General features: G+C 45.1%; 1 protein-coding gene across 1 annotated transcript in view; it reads right to left on the reverse strand.

Moving 5' to 3' along the window:
* cubn (cubilin (intrinsic factor-cobalamin receptor)) overlaps positions 1 to 17,331 on the reverse strand; it is a gene marked incomplete at both ends in the record, with an annotated part of 365,190 nt that overhangs the window by 340,429 nt on the left and 7,430 nt on the right. Inside the window, 3 exons of the mRNA XM_080049812.1 lie at positions 3,010 to 3,111; positions 3,204 to 3,242; positions 3,475 to 3,570. Coding sequence (XP_079905938.1) covers positions 3,010 to 3,111; positions 3,204 to 3,242; positions 3,475 to 3,570 — 237 coding nt within the window. The remainder of the gene's footprint in view (positions 1 to 3,009; positions 3,112 to 3,203; positions 3,243 to 3,474; positions 3,571 to 17,331) is intronic.

Consider the following 17,331-nt stretch of genomic DNA (forward strand, 5'->3'; position numbering starts at 1 on the left):
TCGTTCTCGCAGTGCGTAGCCTAACGTGACATTATAAAGCAATTAAAAGTTGAACTCGGATTTAAACAGTACACCATTTAGCCTAGTTGATAATCATACACTTAAGAATCTGATTTAAGTCTGACACTGTCCCCTAATGAATAGCATACAGGTCCTTCTCACATAATTAGCATATTGTGATAAAGTTGATTATTTTCCATAATGTAATGATAATAATTAAACTTTCATATATTTTAGATTCATTGCACACCAACTGAAATAGTTCAGGTCTTTTGTTGTTTTAATACTGATGATTTTGGCATACAGCTCATGAAAACCCCAAATTCCTATTTCAAAAAATTAGCATATCATGAAAAGGTACTCTAAACGAGCTCTTAACCTAATCATCTGAATCAACTAATTAACTCTATACACCTGCAAAAGATTCCTGAGGCTTTTAAAAACTCCCAGCCTGGTTCATTACTCAAAACCGCAATCATGGGTAAGACTGCCGACCTGACTGCTGTCCAGAAGGCCATCATTGACACCCTCAAGCAAGAGGGTAAGACACAGAAAGAAATTTCTGAGCGAATAGGCTGTTCCCAGAGTGCTGTATCAAGGCACCTCAGTGGGAAGTCTGTGGGAAGGAAAAAGTGTGGCAGAAAACGCTGCACAACCAGAAGAGGTGACCAGACCCTGAGGAGGATTGTGGAGAAGGGCCGATTCCAGACCTTGGGGGACCTGCGGAAGCAGTGGACTGAGTCTGGAGTAGAAACATCCAGAGCCACCGTGCACAGGCGTGTGCAGGAAATGGGCTACAGGTGCCGCATTCCCCAGGTCAAGCCACTTTTGAACCAGAAACAGCGGCAGAAGCGCCTGACCTGGGCTACAGAGAAGCAGCACTGGACTGTTGCTCAGTGGTCCAAAGTACTTTTTTCGGATGAAAGCAAATGTTGCATGCAATTCGGAAATCAAGGTGCCAGAGTCTGGAGGAAGACTGGGGAGAAGGAAATGCCAAAATGCCTGAAGTCCAGTGTCAAGTACCCACAGTCAGTGATGGTCTGGGGTGCCATGTCAGCTGCTGGTGTTGGTCCACTGTGTTTTATCAAAGGCAGGGTCAATGCAGCTAGCTATCAGGAGATTTTGGAGCACTTCATGCTTCCATCTGCTGAAAAGCTTTATGGAGATGAAGACTTAATTTTTCAACAAGACCTGGCACCTGCTCACAGTGCCAAAACCACTGGTAAATGGTTTACTGACCATGGTATTACTGTGCTCAATTGGCCTGCCAACTCTCCTGACCTGAACTCCATAGAGAATCTGTGGGATATTGTGAAGAGGAAGTTGAGAGACACCAGACCCAACACTGTGGATGATATTAAGGCCGCTATCGAAGCATCCTGGGCCTCCATAACACCTCAGCAGTGCCACAGGCTGATTGCCTCCATGCCACGCCGCATTGAAGCAGTCATTTTTGCGAAAGGATTCCCGACCAAGTATTGAGTGCATAACTGAACATAATTATTTGAAGGTTGACTTTTTTGTATTAAAAACACTTTTCTTTTATTGGTCGGATGAAATATGCAAATTTTTTGAGATAGGGATTTTTGGTTTTTCTTTACTTTTTTGCCAAAATCATCAATATTAAAACAATAAAAGGCTTGAACTACTTCAGTTGTGTGTAATGAATCTAAAATATATGAAAGTCTAATGTTTATCAGTACATTACAGAAAATATTGAACTTTATCACAATATGCTAATTATATGAGAAGGACCTGTATATGTGGAAAATCACTTTAGTTTTGGGCCACATCAAAATTAATACACTTTTGATTTTGATTTAGGCTAATAGCCCTTTATTTGCATCTTATATACCATTAAAATAAATACAAAACTTGTAGTCTGTATTTTCCGGACAAATATGAATCTACTGTGAGAAACTTAACCTGCGAGTCTACAGCGATGTCCGAACTGTGACAGCTGTCACCTGTCACGTCCCAACTGTAATCGCTACTGATGAAAAGAAAGAAGCCTACAGTGAAATAATGTTGCAACCTGTGATTTTATCGAACGCTTCATTAAGAGCCAGTGTGTGTAGATCGCCAGGTAAAATCATTTGAGGTGAGAGCATAGAGTGGCGCTGCATAGGCCTACAGTAGGTCTAGGCTATTTTACATTTTCTGCATCAATAACTATGCATGTGGCAAAAAGCTGCAGCGCGATGTTACAGTTCACTCTAATGTAAGTCACGGCTTTGTTTCGTTCATTAACTTACTGATCAATAAGTTTACTGATTTAACTAGTTTACTCAGTGAGAGGTATCGCTCAGACAACATAGTCAGGTCCGCGGGACTTCAAAAGGTGTAGTTTCCTTAAAGGGTAGCGCTCTAAGAGCCGAATTTAAGCTCAAACTCTGGAACAAAAACTGGTATGGGCAGGTTAGCCGTGCAGCCTCTGTTACCACGGCGATCTTGCCAGGTAGAAAGAGAGCCACCTTTCGTGATACTGAAAACTCTGGCTTTAGAACAGACCTCGCTCAGCCCTTAATCTCGCTTCGTAGCATACCCCTCTGTAAACGTGGCCTTAATTGCATTCCAACAGGTCGAACATGGAACACATTAATTCGCCATGGAGCAAAGTGTGGGTGGAGTTTTAGCATGCTTTGAAACATTGTGTTTTTGGGACATTAGTTAAGCTAAGATGATGCCTGTAAATATAGCCTGTAACGTACTTATTAGTTTTCACAAGTTTATGGTTCTTCTGTGCTGAAGCTGATGAAAAAAGCTCCTTTCTTTCATTAATTTGCTAATTGAAGTATTATTCTTGAGATTAAAATATCTAGTTAAAGTAGAATAATACTACTTTAACTAGATAAAAAAGACTGAAAAAGTACAAGCACACAAAAATCACTTTGTTAATGTGAATTGTTCATTCCACCTCTGCCAATTGGTATTTATTAATGCATACAATGAACATATAGACAACTGTATTATGCAACCAAATGATGTAATAAATAGTAAATAACTCACAGCCCAGTTGCTGGGACACACACAGTGATATGAACTGAGTAAGTTCAGACATGTTCCTCCATTCTGGCAGGGGTTACTGCTGCAGGACACCTTCTGGACTGTCTGAGGAGAGAAGAGGGCAGGAGAGGCATATGGAATGAGGAAAGGCATATGTCTTACAGGCTTCAGCTATTGCAACTTCTTGAAGGTCTTACCAATTCCAGTGAATTCACTTTAGTCTCAAGTGTTGACACCTGTAAAGCATGGAAAGAAGCATGGAAAATATGTTTTATGACAGTGTTTTGACAATGAGAAAATATTATTTTGATAGATATATTCTAAAGGGTTCACTTGTAAAGACGCATTAGTCTAGTCTAATAGTAAAAGTGATTAACACCACAAAGATGGAAATGCAAACAAGCTAAATGAAACAAAGTACAAAACATAAGGGTAAAAGTAACAGGACCTAGTTTTTAATTGCCCTACCCTTGTATCAAGTTGGGTAAGTTTGTTGGTGATGTCAGCTGGAACTCCACCTCCGTGAGACTTAATGTATACAATGTCTTCTTTGTTAGTTTTGATCTGAAATAAGAAGAGTTCATGTACAAATTCAGTATACTAAAGCTGAAGACAAAACTGTTCCTAAAGAAGTCCTTCATCTGATGTCCGCTCGGAATATTGAATTCACTTTTTAATTAAATGATCACAATCGCGTTTGCAGTTTTTAACGTGATCATGAATGACATTTAGCCTACGTGATAAGGGCATAGAGTTGTTTACATTTATTTATTACCCAGTCCATTTTACCTGCTAAAAAAAAACTTTTTATTTGACTGAAATCACTTTTAATCAGGATTGGAAATAATATTAATCTCAAAAGGAATCTAGTTGTAGTCTTGCAATACAACCCCTGCAGTGACGGCGCTACACCGGGGCTAAAGCCCCGTTAGAAATCTGGTTAGCCCCGGTTCAGCCCCCCCCCCCCAGGATTCTAGTCCCTTACACTGTATTGCAATAAACGATAGTTACGTATGTAACTACGGTTCTATGAGTTCCGGATGACCGCCAGAGGCGGTGCTTACAGCACTGGATGTTCCATCGCGCGCATGCGCAGGTCGAGATCTTTATACCAACAAAGTCACCTGTGACACCTGGGTGACTCCGGGAATGTATATATTCCGGAAGTCACCAGAGGTTCTGTTCCAACTGGATCTTCTCGCGGTGTCTGAGAAGTCTGAGTGACAGAGAACTCTGGCGGTCATCCGGAACTCATAGAACCGTAGTTACATACGTAACTATCGTTCTATTTCGTTCCTACTGACCGCCAGAGGCGGTGCTTACAGCACTGGATGACTTATACCAAAAAGGTCACGAAGAGTACTCATCAATTAAGGGCTTGCAGCCATCAACAAGACAGCTGTCATCCCACCGGATGAGGTGCAGCAACATTTACTCTGTAGAGCCGCGCAACGTACATGATGAAGACCATGAAGCCGTGGCGCAAATGTCCTGCCGTGAAATCCGCTTCAAGGCAGCCCCTGATGTAGCCATACTCCTGGTAGAGTGGCACTCAACGGCCAAGGCATGGGGAGCCCCTGTGCTCTATATGCATTCAAGACCACCTCCACAAGTCAGTGGGAGTGTCTCTGTTTGGACAGGGCAGCCCCCTTCCTGCAGCTCCCATAGCAGACAAAGAGGTATTTGTCTTACGCAAGCTGGTTGTTGCCACAACCTATGCCCTAAGCGCCCGCACCGGGCACAGTGGGTCTGACGTTCTTTCTGCACCCCCTGGTGAGCCCAGGGGATTGAAAGCAGCCAACTCGATCGATTGGTTTACATGGTGGGGAGACAATCGTTTGGATAGGAAGGATGGATTTGGCGAGAGCACCACTCCTGACCCTTCTGCATGCCAGAGCAAGCACGCCTGGCTCACTGCCGAGGCATGGAGTTCACCGACCGATTGCAGTCGCAATGGCAAGGAGGAATGCCGTCTTCATAGACAGCCGCGTCAGGTCTGCCTGACTCAGCGGCCCAAATGGGGGTAGACCTAAGGCCCTCAGGACTACTTGTAAGTCCCATGATGGTGCCCTCAGGGGTCATGGTGGCTGAATGAAGCCTCTGGCCTGACTAGGTAGTGGGACCCTACCGTCTGGTTGTCCACCCCTGCATGTGCGGCCGATATCGCAGCCACATAGACGCACAGGGTGGAAGCAGCTGTCCTGCTGCCCAACACAGACTGCAGAAAGTGTAGTATCACTATCACTGAACAAGTCCATGGGACTTCGCCATGTGCCATGCACCACTGTGAAAACAACTTCCACCTGTCTGCATAGCGCCATGTAGTGGCGAGTGCCCCTGAAGTTAAAACGGTATGGACCTCTGACTGGTCGCAATACGTCAACAGTGGGTCCTGGCTACCAGGAGCCCCACGCACAGCTGCAGGCGCCCCGAGTTCGGGTGCCACATGTGTACGCCTACCTGAGACAGAAGGTCCTGTCTCCCTGGAAGGCACCAAGGCTCTCCTTGAGGAGTTTAGTAACGCTGGGATCCATGGCCTTCCTGGCCAATGTGGAGCCACCAAACGTAGGCTGTAACTGCAATGCTGGACCCCATCCAGTGTTGTCAGTAACAAAAGAATTGTAGGAAATGCATAAAGCAGGCTGACTGGCCAAGCATCAGCCAGAGCATCCTGCCTTAGGGGACTGGTCCTCTCCATCTAGGAGAACCCAGGGGGACAGTGGGTCTTCTCTTCGGACGCAAATAGATATGCCACCGCCCTGCCATACTTGTCCCAATCATGCCCACCACCTCCGGATGGAGTCTCCACTCCCCGGGGGTGGCCCTTTTCTATCGCTGTGTTCCGGACACCTGGAACTTGGACAGCTTAGATAATGATGATTAGATAATGCTGAGGTCAGCATACTTATCAGTCGAAGGAAGAGGCTGTACTCCAGCAGCCTCCATTGCATGAAGTGCTGAGTAGCTGCTGAACGGTATCTACGCGCTACAGAGAAAGGCAGGCTCGTATGGCCGCCGAGTCGAGCACCAGCTGAGCTGTAATGGTGGCAGGGATGCTGCCACACACTGTTTAATATGCGCAGAGCCAGGGACGGCCCAAACGGAAGAACCCTGAACTGGTACACCTTGCCCAGAAATGCAAAGGGGGGGGGGCCACCTGTGACATTGGGCAGTAGGGACTTGAAAGTAGCAACTTTCAGGGCTATGAACAACCCAGTCCGCCTGAGCGAAAGACTGGAGGACCCCTGCAACACGCAGCATGGGGAAAGGAAGAATCGTGAGGCCCTGATTCCGCCGTCTTAGTCCAGAACGGGGCGACCCCGCCCCAACTCCTGGTACCTGAACTTCGGTTGAGTAGAACCTACCGAGCATCGAGTAGCACACCCAAGGACTCTGGGGGAGGGCGGAGGCTGGACGCCGACCTCCTGGCGCCTGAAATACAGCTGTAGCGCAGTGTTACGGCACTGTACAGAATGTGCTGAGAAGCACTGGCCCCTTGATTGTCCACCTGAACGTGGTTGAAGCTATTGGCACGGGGTACCACAGAGGTTCCCGGCCTGGATCAGGCAGAGGTGCACGTCGCAGCGTGCAACTACTGTCTAGCCTGGTCAACCTGGACACTTCGCACCGGGCCTGAAGAGCAGCTGGCCGAACGTCTGGCCTGGGATCACTGGAAGAGAATGGAGGGTCTGTCGACACACCTCCGACTGGGACGACGCCACAGTTGACATCAACCTGCCTAGCTCCCTAAGTCATAATGCAAAGTCTGCAGTGAAGCATCACTGAGGGTCCATGCTGAGTGACCAGCACCTGACCCCTGTATGGTTTGCGACCGAGCCAGGACTGTGTGAGAAAGCAAATTCCCAGATGGCCCACACAGGCAGCAATGTCGTAACTCCTAGTAAGGAGGTCGCCTGAAATCCGGCACTGGGGCCGAGGGCAGCGCACATCGGCTCTCAGAGCCTCGTCTGGGGAGACAACCAGGGATGCTATAGCAGGCTCAATTGGAGCTAACCAGTCCAAGCCCTAACTATCAGCATTGTGCATGGCTGCCAGAGCTCTGCTGTCACTAGTGTGATGGGAGAGAGCCCTTAAATCTGGCCAGCATCTACGGAGCTCTGTGGAATAAGGCTCAGAGGGCATTCGTGGGTGCAGATGAAACCAGAGCTTCATCTAACCCCATACTTGGCAAGTCACGGACGGACACTGACCCTCTAGCCGAGCTGCCCACCTGTATAACATTACAGGACGCAGCTGTGGACAGCATGTCATCCCCTGAGTAGGAAGGATGCACAGCCGCAAGGCTACTCACTGCCGCTGGCACCCTGAGCTGGTTGGAGGCTAGCAGGAGAGCTTCTACCTAGCAAGCCTCAGTGCCTGAGGCATGAAACTACGGTTCATGCATGGGTTATCTGACAGTGCTTTCCTCAGGTGCTCACCCCGAGACCTGCAGGGCACTTCTCATGGCCATACTCCACTGTAGGGAGGCCATGAAGGCGTCACAATTATGGTTGTTTAGCATGTCAGCAATTTAGCAGGCTAGGCTAAATGAATTGTAGCCTACTCAACCGAGCTTCAGGTGCAAGCACCAGAGCAACGGAGCGACACCCTTAAAGTAACAGTGACGGCGACCTTACGAGGCCTAAGCTGCCCATTGTCGAGCCAATTAAAATATGCATCTGTTAAAGGTATGCAACCGGGCTTCAGGCGAGAGCAACCGAGCCACGGTGCGACACCGCTAGAATAAAACGGTGGCGGTGTAAGACTATGCTGCCCACTGGCGAGCACAATTACAGTAGGCTTTAGGCAATCGAGCTTTAGGCGAGAGCACCCAAGCAACAATGCGACCTGTTGTGTAAAGCTATGCTGCCCACTGGCGAGCATAATTACAGTAGGCTTTAGGCAATCGAGCTTTAGGAGAGAGCACCCAAGCAACAATGCGACCTGTTGTGTAAAACTATGCTGCCCACTGGCGAGCATAATTACAGTAGGCTTTAGGCAATCGAGCTTTAGGCGAGAGCACCCAAGCAACAATGCGACCTGTTGTGCAAAACTATGCTGCCCACTGGCGAGCATAATTACAGTAGGCTAGGCAATCGAGCTTTAGGCGAGAGCACCCAAGCAACAATGCAACCTGTTGCATCCGATTAAGGTATGCAACCGGGCTTCAGGCGAGAGCAACCGAGCCACGGTGCGACACCGCTAGAATAATACAGTGGCAGCGCTAAACTATGCCGCCCACTTGCGAGCAAATACAGTAGCCTGCGCAGACACGACAACTGTGTGACAGCTACAATAACACAGTGAAGGCGACCTTTGGAAACATAAGACGCTCACTGGCTAGCAACTAATGTATGCAACCGGGCTTTAGGCGAGAGCAACCGAGCCTCGGTGCAACACCGCTAGAATAATACAGTGGTGGTGTAAACTATGCCGCCCACTGGCGAGCAAGTTACAGTAGGCTAGGCAATCGAGCTCTAGGCGAGAGCACCCAAGCCGAGAGCGCACCCACACAGTTCAAATGAATTCAGTTTACTTATAGGCCAGGCAAAGTAAGGCCTTTTGGGGCCAAAAATAGAATAAATTGTAAAAGAATTTTTTTCAGCTCAGATAATTTCTATGAGGTGTCCAGAACAACATACTAAAAGTCCTAAGAAATCCTAGTTGGGGAAATATGTTTAATTCTCATCAATCCGAGATGTGTGCCAATAAGGCGAGACACCAATAAATCCCAATGGGGCTATTTTTTTCCTTTACTCCTATCAAAATGAAACTTTACACAATGAAAGTATCCATGAAAATTTAAATGTTTTGTATTACAAGTTTCTTTGAAAATGTATTTTAATATGCAAATGAGCTATACACTAATCGTACACGCCCAAAATAAACCCAAATAGGCTTAATTTTTTTCCTTTACTCCTACCACAATAAAACTTTACATAGTAAAAGTATACTTGAAAAGTAAAACATTTTGTATTACAAGTTTCTTTTTAAATGAATTTGAATATGCACATGAGCTCCACACTTATTGAATATCCAATCATCGTACTGCCAATGGGTGATGGCAATGCTGCTTTTAGACTGGCCTCTAACCTGAAAAACTGCCTGGCTTACCTGCCAGGGGTATAACAGGTGCCTCTCATGAATTAGATTTGTCTCTTCAAATACCACTGCACGCAATTTGATAGCACTACATCCAATCAGAGCAATGACCAATGTGACGTATTAAGCCCCGTTCGTTTAGCGAACAGCGGGGTTAACTGTTGAATTGAACTTTTGCCGTGGTCGGTCGGCAAAACAGAACATTCCTCTTACTTGCCAATGAAAGATTTGAGTGCCGTCTTCCAAATTGTAAAGGGTCGAGGCCCCAGAGCACCATACATAGGGCTCTGGCCCGCCCATATCAGATAGAACCAATTAAAACGCAGCTCAGGATTTCTTGACATATTTAATGAGCTTCAATGGAGAGTGCCCAGACCAACAGGCGCAGCACATTTAATTTGCCAGCGCCTGGCCCTAGTGGCAGGTCTGGAGTTCCAGGCTAGTGCCATTCCCTTTCCTATGCCAAATAGACGAGATGTAGAATCACAGCCTGAAATGGCATGGAGAAAGAGGAGATTGTCACACACCTTGGGACCAAGTAACTCCTTTGTCTACTTTATGCACCATATCCGTCTTGTTTTTGTTGCTTTCTTTGGTTCTGGTGCCAGAAACAGCTCGTGTGCATTCAGATCAGCATGATGCAACAAGAGTACTAACAAGTCTGTGTCATCACCTACTGAGACTGTGTCTTTTGTTCTGGCAGAGGCAATGGCAATTTGGACAATGAGCACATCTGCATCGTGCTTTGCATGGTTTGTGATACACCATTTTTATCTTACAAGTTTCTTTGAAAATGAATTTTAATATGCAAATGAGCTATACACTTATCAAATATAGGCTACCCAAAATATATCCGCATAGGCTTAATTTTTTCCTTTAAAGATCCAAGTGACTGCTGCAGATATTGCTGCGGTTGGTCGCATACACATTCAGTACTTTATGATTCCTCCGATATGTGAACCTATTGTGTATCAGCCACTGGCTCTGTTGCCAGCAGATAACAAAACATCACAGCTGGATGTTTTGTGGAAGACATCCCTACTCCTTCACTCTCAAAGGCCATCATGGTCTGGTATGATGCAGATCCTGCATCTTCTAGATGAACACCCTGGGAGAGCTTCAGTAACATTACTTCCAATGATTGATCTTGATCCCAGTGATGAATCCTGCATATACTCAACATTGAGGTGTGTGGCAACTCAAGCTCTGCAGTATGATGTGACCCCTGTTCTGACGTTCGACCAACCCCTTCTGGAAAGCCTTGACCATTATAGGTTAACTTCTAATACAAATGTTTTACTTTTCATGTAGACTTTCATTGTGTAAAGTTTTAATGTGGTAGGAGTAAAGGTAAAAATGAAGCCTATGCAGATATATTTTGGGTAGCCTATATTTAGTGCATAGCTCATTTGCATATTAAAATTCATTTTCAAAGAAACTTGTAAGACAAAAAATGGTGTATCACAAACCATGCAAAGCACGATGCAGATGTGCTCATTGTCCAAACTGCCATTGCCTCTGCCAGAACAAAAGACACAGTCTCAGTAGGTGATGACACAGACTTGTTAGTACTCTTGTTGCATCATACTGATCTGAATGCACACAAGCTGTTTATGGCACAAGAACCAAATAAATTAATGTATAGCTGTCCCCAGACAAATGTGCAACATCACATCTCTCTTCCTGAGATCCTCTGAGATTGTCTTTCCCTTTTGGCAAGTCTGATCTGTATAGGTTCACTTTGGTGGGCCTACACTGACCTGGTTTTATCTCTGTTTTATCTGGTGCCGCCCAATTACTTCCCTAAAGATCTCTCATTACATTGGTCCATTTCATCACTCAATTTGGCCCACCTGATTGTGTTTACCTGCTCCATTTAAGCAATGCAGCTCAGGGTTCACAAACTTTTGCACATACAAAATTTGTCAAATAATTTATTTTTTATCAGTTTTAACAATTGATTTCCGGTAAAGAAAAATGTGGAATTGATAAACAAAAATCTGTTATTTCATATAAAAAATACTGGTATTGATAAAAATTAATTAATGATAGTCAAAATAAATAAAATTCCAAAAGGTGAGTTAATTGGTCCCAAGGTGTGTGACAATCTCCTCTTTCTCCATGCCATTTCAGGCTGTGATTCTACGTCTCGTCTATTTGGCATTGGAAAGGGAATGGCACTGAAAAAAGTAAAAAATGACACTAGCTGGGGGGGGATCTAATTCATGAGAGGCACCTGTAATAAGTAAGCCAGGCAGTTTTTCAGGTTAGAGGCCAGTCTAAAAGCAGCATCGCCATCACCCATTGGCAGTAGGATGATTGGATATTCAATAAGTGTGGAGCTCATGTGCATATTCAAATTCATTTAAAAAGAAACTTGTAATACAAAATGTTTTACTTTTCAAGTATACTTTTACTATGTAAAGTTTTATTGTGGTAGGAGTAAAGGAAAAAATTAAACCTATTTGGGTTTATTTTGGGCATGTACGATTAGTGTATAGCTCATTTGCATATTAAAATACATTTTCAAAGAAACTTTTAATACAAAACATTTAAATTTTCATGGATACTTTCATTGTGTAAAGTTTCATTTTGATAGGAGTAAAGGAAAAAAATAGCCCCATTGGGATTTATTGGTGTCTCGCCTTATTGGCACACATCTCGGATTGATGAGAATTAAACATATTTCCCCAACTAGGATTTCTTAGGACTTTTAGTATGTTGTTCTGGACACCTCATAGAAATTATCTGAGCTGAAAAAAATTCTTTTACAATTTATTCTATGAAAAACGCTATTTTGCCTGGACTATTAAGAAGGGGACAGTGCAAATCAATAAACCACATGATCATACATGGGTTAAAAAAATGCTAGAATTAGCCAATTAAGCTATTCTCTATCTGTAGTCCCCTGGCAGTGTCAGCGGCTCTTGGTAACCCCAGCCGCCCACTGGAGAGCAATCACTATAGGCACTGTGGACAGCATGTCATTGAGCCTTAGGCGAGAGCCCAAGCAATAATGCGCCTTAATAACACAGTGACGGCCGCATGAGCTACCGCAACGGTGCGACACGGCTATAATAACACAGCGGTGTGAAACTAAGCTGCCAACTGGCGCCACACTACAGCAGCCTACACACGAGCAACAGTGTGACACGGCTAAATAACACGGTGAAGGCGATTTAGGAAACTAATTCGTCCACCGGCGAGCAATACAGCAGCATACAGTGTATACAACAGCATACCAGTGTGTGGCACGCACACGATTGGTGCGACACAGCTCAAATACAACAGTGAAAGAGACTTCTGCACCCGAAGCCGCCCACCTGACGAGCAAATTAAGTAGCCCATGCAACCGCTCTAGGCTACTCACAGCGACAATGCTACAAAGTAGGCTACTGTGGCGGCGGCTTGGAGCTTCCCAAGCCGCTCGCTGTCGATTAAATCAAAGTAAGCAATCGGTCTAGGCGAACTTATCACCCGATCAACAGTGCAACAATGCTAGAAAGACAACAGCCTACATTCGAGCATACAATTAGCAACCGGGCTTAGCGAAAAACACGCAAGCAACGGCGAACGAAAGAATAACACGGCGACTGTGAACCCAGCCGCCGCCTGATCATAATCAAGCAAGGTGGAAAGGTGATAGTAGCTTCCGCGGTAGCCTCGGGCTACGCGTAGCCTTCACACTTTACTCACCCCTTACCGGCCGCAGCCAAATCGAACGAATTGCAAGTCGCAGCCCTTGGTGGTCGAAGTCAAATCGAAGCACCAACCCTTAGGTACGAGCTGCTTGCGACAAGCTAATGGTATATTATCACACGACAATGTGTGAGACCTGCTAGTCCGCGAGAAAATAGAAGGAACAGAACCTCTGGTGACTTCCGGAATATATACATTCCCGGAGTCACCCAGGTGTCACAGGTGACTGTTGGTATAAAGATCTCGACCTGCGCATGCGCGCGATGGAACATCCAGTGCTGTAAGCACCGCCTCTGGCGGTCAGTAGGAACGAAATAGAACAGCTGTTAATATTTTCTTTAAATGCTCCAAACAATTAAATCGTCCTTGTAGCCTACTGCTATTCTTATTTTTAGGATTTCCCTACATCTTAAAAGTTAATGATTATCAAAGTCAGAACAATTTCGCAATCCTAAATAAAAATTCTGGATTTTTGAGGAGCACCTGAATGTAGCATTCCTCGTCGCACACAGTTGGCTACCGCGGGAAGTAGGGGTACTGCACACACACATCACACATTCAAGCTATTCGAAATATAAGGCACAACGTTGAAGCACTCATCTAGACCGGGATGTTAAATCACTTTAAGAAAACTCAAAGCCTCTGTCCGAGCAAAGCAGCGCATCCACCCGGTGAAACCTGTGGCAATGAGTTCACGGTGAGACCTCGCCTGTGTGAGCCGCCGTGCAGAAAAACTATGTGGTTTAAGAAGACTAAAATTATCACCGGGGATTCCTGCACATTAACGTTGTCGAGAAGAAAGGCATCCGTAATCCGATTGCGTGTCCCGAGCCCTGATACACAGAGACATGTTGCCAAACTGAATGTGCAACTATGGAACTGTACAGTGAAGCAGCCGCCTCCCTCGTTAGTTTCAGTCTACAGCCGACATAGTTAATATAACCACGGCATGGACAGCGTTTAAATAAAGCCTCTAATTCTTATTATCCTAAGAGCTTTGATGCAAATTATGAAATCTAAACATAATAATAATAATTGATAGGTTTTATATAGCGCTTTATTGCCTACGCACTCAAAGACGCTTTACAGGGTTCCTGGTTCAATTCGTTCACACACAGTCATACCGGTGGTGGTGAACTACGAGAGTAGCCACAGCTGCCCTGGGGCAGACTGACGGAAGCGTGGCTGCCATTCAGCGCCAACGGCCCCTCCGACCACCACCTCAAACATACAGCAATCATACACATTCACACTAGGCAAGGTGGGTGAAGTGTCTTGCCCAAGCACACAAAGACCATGACACAGGTGGCCGGGCGGGGATCGAACCGCCAACCCTTGGATCGTTGGCCAACCCGTTTAACCACCTGAGCCACAGTCACCCAACATAACGGTGGCAGTGATGGTGTGTAAAGGACAGCGCAGTTGGCAAGCTCTCCTCAGCACTGCAAGTGCTGCAGCAAAAAAGCCACAGTAAAAGTTGATCGCTTTGTCGATTCATGCCTCTGACACGTCGACTCGCAACATAATGATTCGAGGCTTTGAATTCAATACTGGGGATGTTGACCTCTAAGGCGATTTCCCGTGCCTTTTTATAGCCTACTTTAGTCTCAGCCCACCGCGTTCTCTCTCCCAGCGCACAAACGCACGTCCCAGCCGCTTCAGAGCGCACAACCAGTGTTTCACCCGAAAAAAAGAAAATAAACAAGGTGGACACAGGCCCTTAAGCTGAATTATCGCTTTGGTAACAGGCATTCCCTTACTGGACGCCAAATTTTAGACCCCAAACATAAGACGGACCGACTTTTTACGACCTATTTGTAGGGGAAACCCCCAGTCTTATATTAAAACCATCACCGCTGCATGTAACACTATTACATTGGGGAAGTTTGTGTTTATCAATGTAGCGAGTTAAGTGCAGGCTGAGCACCCCCTGTTGAGAATATGTACCCGCAGCTATGTGCGCGTCTGTTTTATGTTGGCGAGCCTGAGTAAGTAGCCTATATTTTAGAGAAGTTTCACATCAGGCCAGCCTATTATGTAGCCTAGTGGTGCGCAGAGTCCTTTTATTTATTTATTTTTGCCTCGCACCCGGCCGAGAGTCAAGCAGCTCTGCCGGGCGGAGCCAGCCCGACAGCATGTCATTCAAATAGGCTGCTGCATCCAAATCATCCCACAATCCCCAATTTGATACCAGAAAAGTTGCCAGCGTGTCTGTTTCTCCCCAGCGCACAGCAAAGGAGATATATTTAGGCTACTATTGTTATTATAAAATGTCACGCAAGAGAGACGATAAACAAACATAATGGTCAGTTATCATTTAGATTAGATGGCAAATTGATAAAGCAGATTATTTGGAACAACAAAAATAGGCAAAAGTTGATGATGATGTGAACAACTTGTTTGTGCTTTTAAGTCGCCAGAACGCAAGAAACAAGTCTTTGAGGCTCAAATTTTCCTGGGGGAGGACCCCCACGCTGTTGTACAGACCCTTAATAAACGTGCCACACCGAGTTTTAATGAAACACACGCAGAATCTCTTTTCTGGCTACGTTATAGTGCAGCACCCCCACAGTGTTAATTTTGGCAGCAAATTCTGATTTAGTCTTAGTCTTTTGAATATCACACTATTTAGTCTTAGTCCTATTCTAGTCATCTGAAATATTTTAGTCTTAGTCTAGTCTTAGTCAACTAAATATAAGCAGATTTTAGTTGACTAAATTTACAGCGGACTTAGTCGATTAAGTGTTTCTTTCTTCATTTAATGGTATTAAGTTTTGAATATGCAATACAGACACAGATTTAATGGTTATAGTACAAAACATGTATTCTATTTCATTCGTAATAATCTCACATAAAATCAGTGTAACTGACTGGATAGGGAGGAGGGGGGGCTTTAAGAGCCTGTGCCCGGGGGCCCATTAGCTCATGATCTGTCTATGATCCAACTGGATTCCACAATCTTTTTTCTTTTTGCGGGGAGCATGCACAAGCATTATTTATAAAAAAATTAAAATAAAGAAAATATTTTTAAAAAAGTGGGGGGCCCCACACTAGGTCTTGAAACGGGCCCTGAGATCGTTAAGGCCGCCCCTGGGCAGCAGCAGCAGCACGCAGTTCAGGTGCTGATAAAATTGAGCAACTGCGCTTTCCTTTAAGCAACACTGCTGCCGCTGTGTGTGTTCGGACTTCTTTTGCATCAAAGCCATTTTGATAATACAATTAGAGGTTTTAATTGAACGCTGTCCGTCGGAGTTGATTGTAACTTACTCGGGTGAAAACAGAAACTAACGGAGGGAGGCGGCAGTTTCACAGTTAATTTCCTATATAGTTGCGCAGTCAGTTTGGGGACATGGCTCTGTGTATTCAAGCTCGAGACATAGCCTACTACAAACAGATCGCGTAACTTTGCCGTTCCCCTAGACAACGTTAACGGGTAGGATATCCCTGACTATCATTTTTGTCCATCAAACCGCAGAGTTTTTCTGCACAGCGGCTCACTCCACCTGCTCACAGTGCGAGGCCTCCCGTCGATTTTCACTGACACAGGGTTGCATTCGCTGCTTTGCCCTGATTAGATTTCTTCCCAACTTGTCCCACAAAAAGAGTAGTTCTGATTGGATCTCTTCTCCATTCGTCCCGCCCTAACAGTTTCGTCTCGTTCCTATTCGTAGACTATAGTGTCAGTTATATTCGTCTCAGTCTTCGTCATCATATCTGCCTTTTTATTTAGTTTTTATTTAGTTTACGTCTGTGAAAAAGGTTTGTTGACGAATATTTTTCGTCATAGTCTTAGTCAACAAAATTAACACTGCCCCACATATTGGTCAAGCCCCTCCTTAGCCCCGGCGGAGAAAAAATCCTGGCGGCGTGCATGAAACCCTGTATTTTAAAAATCTCATTCTGTGACTGAAAACTCAGAGAACTAATTTTCTTCAGGTGTAAGTTAATTGTCTTTAGATGTGAGAGGGTGTCAGTCTACAGTCTTTTAAAAGTCTTTTAAAAGTCCTCTACAGTGAAAGCCGCAGTAACGGACTGTGAGTTGTGCTGAACCTGAACAGGTTAGCACTAACAGGTTAGCACTAACACAGAGTGAACATAGGCCTACTCTGAGTTGCCTCCAAACCAGTGGCGTCACTAGGCTGTTTTATTTGGGGCTCAAGACCCGGAAATAATTTAATTAGCCCCGAATATAATTTTTTATTATATATATATATATATATATATATATATATATATATATTGTGGCGTGTAAAGACGGGAGTCGGAGGCGGAGTGTCAAAAGACGGAGCTAACTGCTTTAATGACATTAATACACTTGTTGAGTAACAACAACGGAGCAGACAGTAAACTCCTGATAGTCTCAAAACGCCAACAAGACAAAACAGGAAATTCCCCCAGTCATAACAGTCCCCCCGGAACCCCGGAACTTCAGTTCCATTGGTGAATTATGTAAAAGCACTACACAAGCCCCCCCAGAATTCACCCATAGTCAAAGTCCCCGCGCCGGAAAGGCACGATGGCCCG

The sequence above is a fragment of the Ammodytes marinus genome (genome assembly GCF_949987685.1).
Source record: "Ammodytes marinus genome assembly, chromosome: 21".
NCBI classification, from domain to species: domain Eukaryota; kingdom Metazoa; phylum Chordata; class Actinopteri; order Uranoscopiformes; family Ammodytidae; genus Ammodytes; species Ammodytes marinus.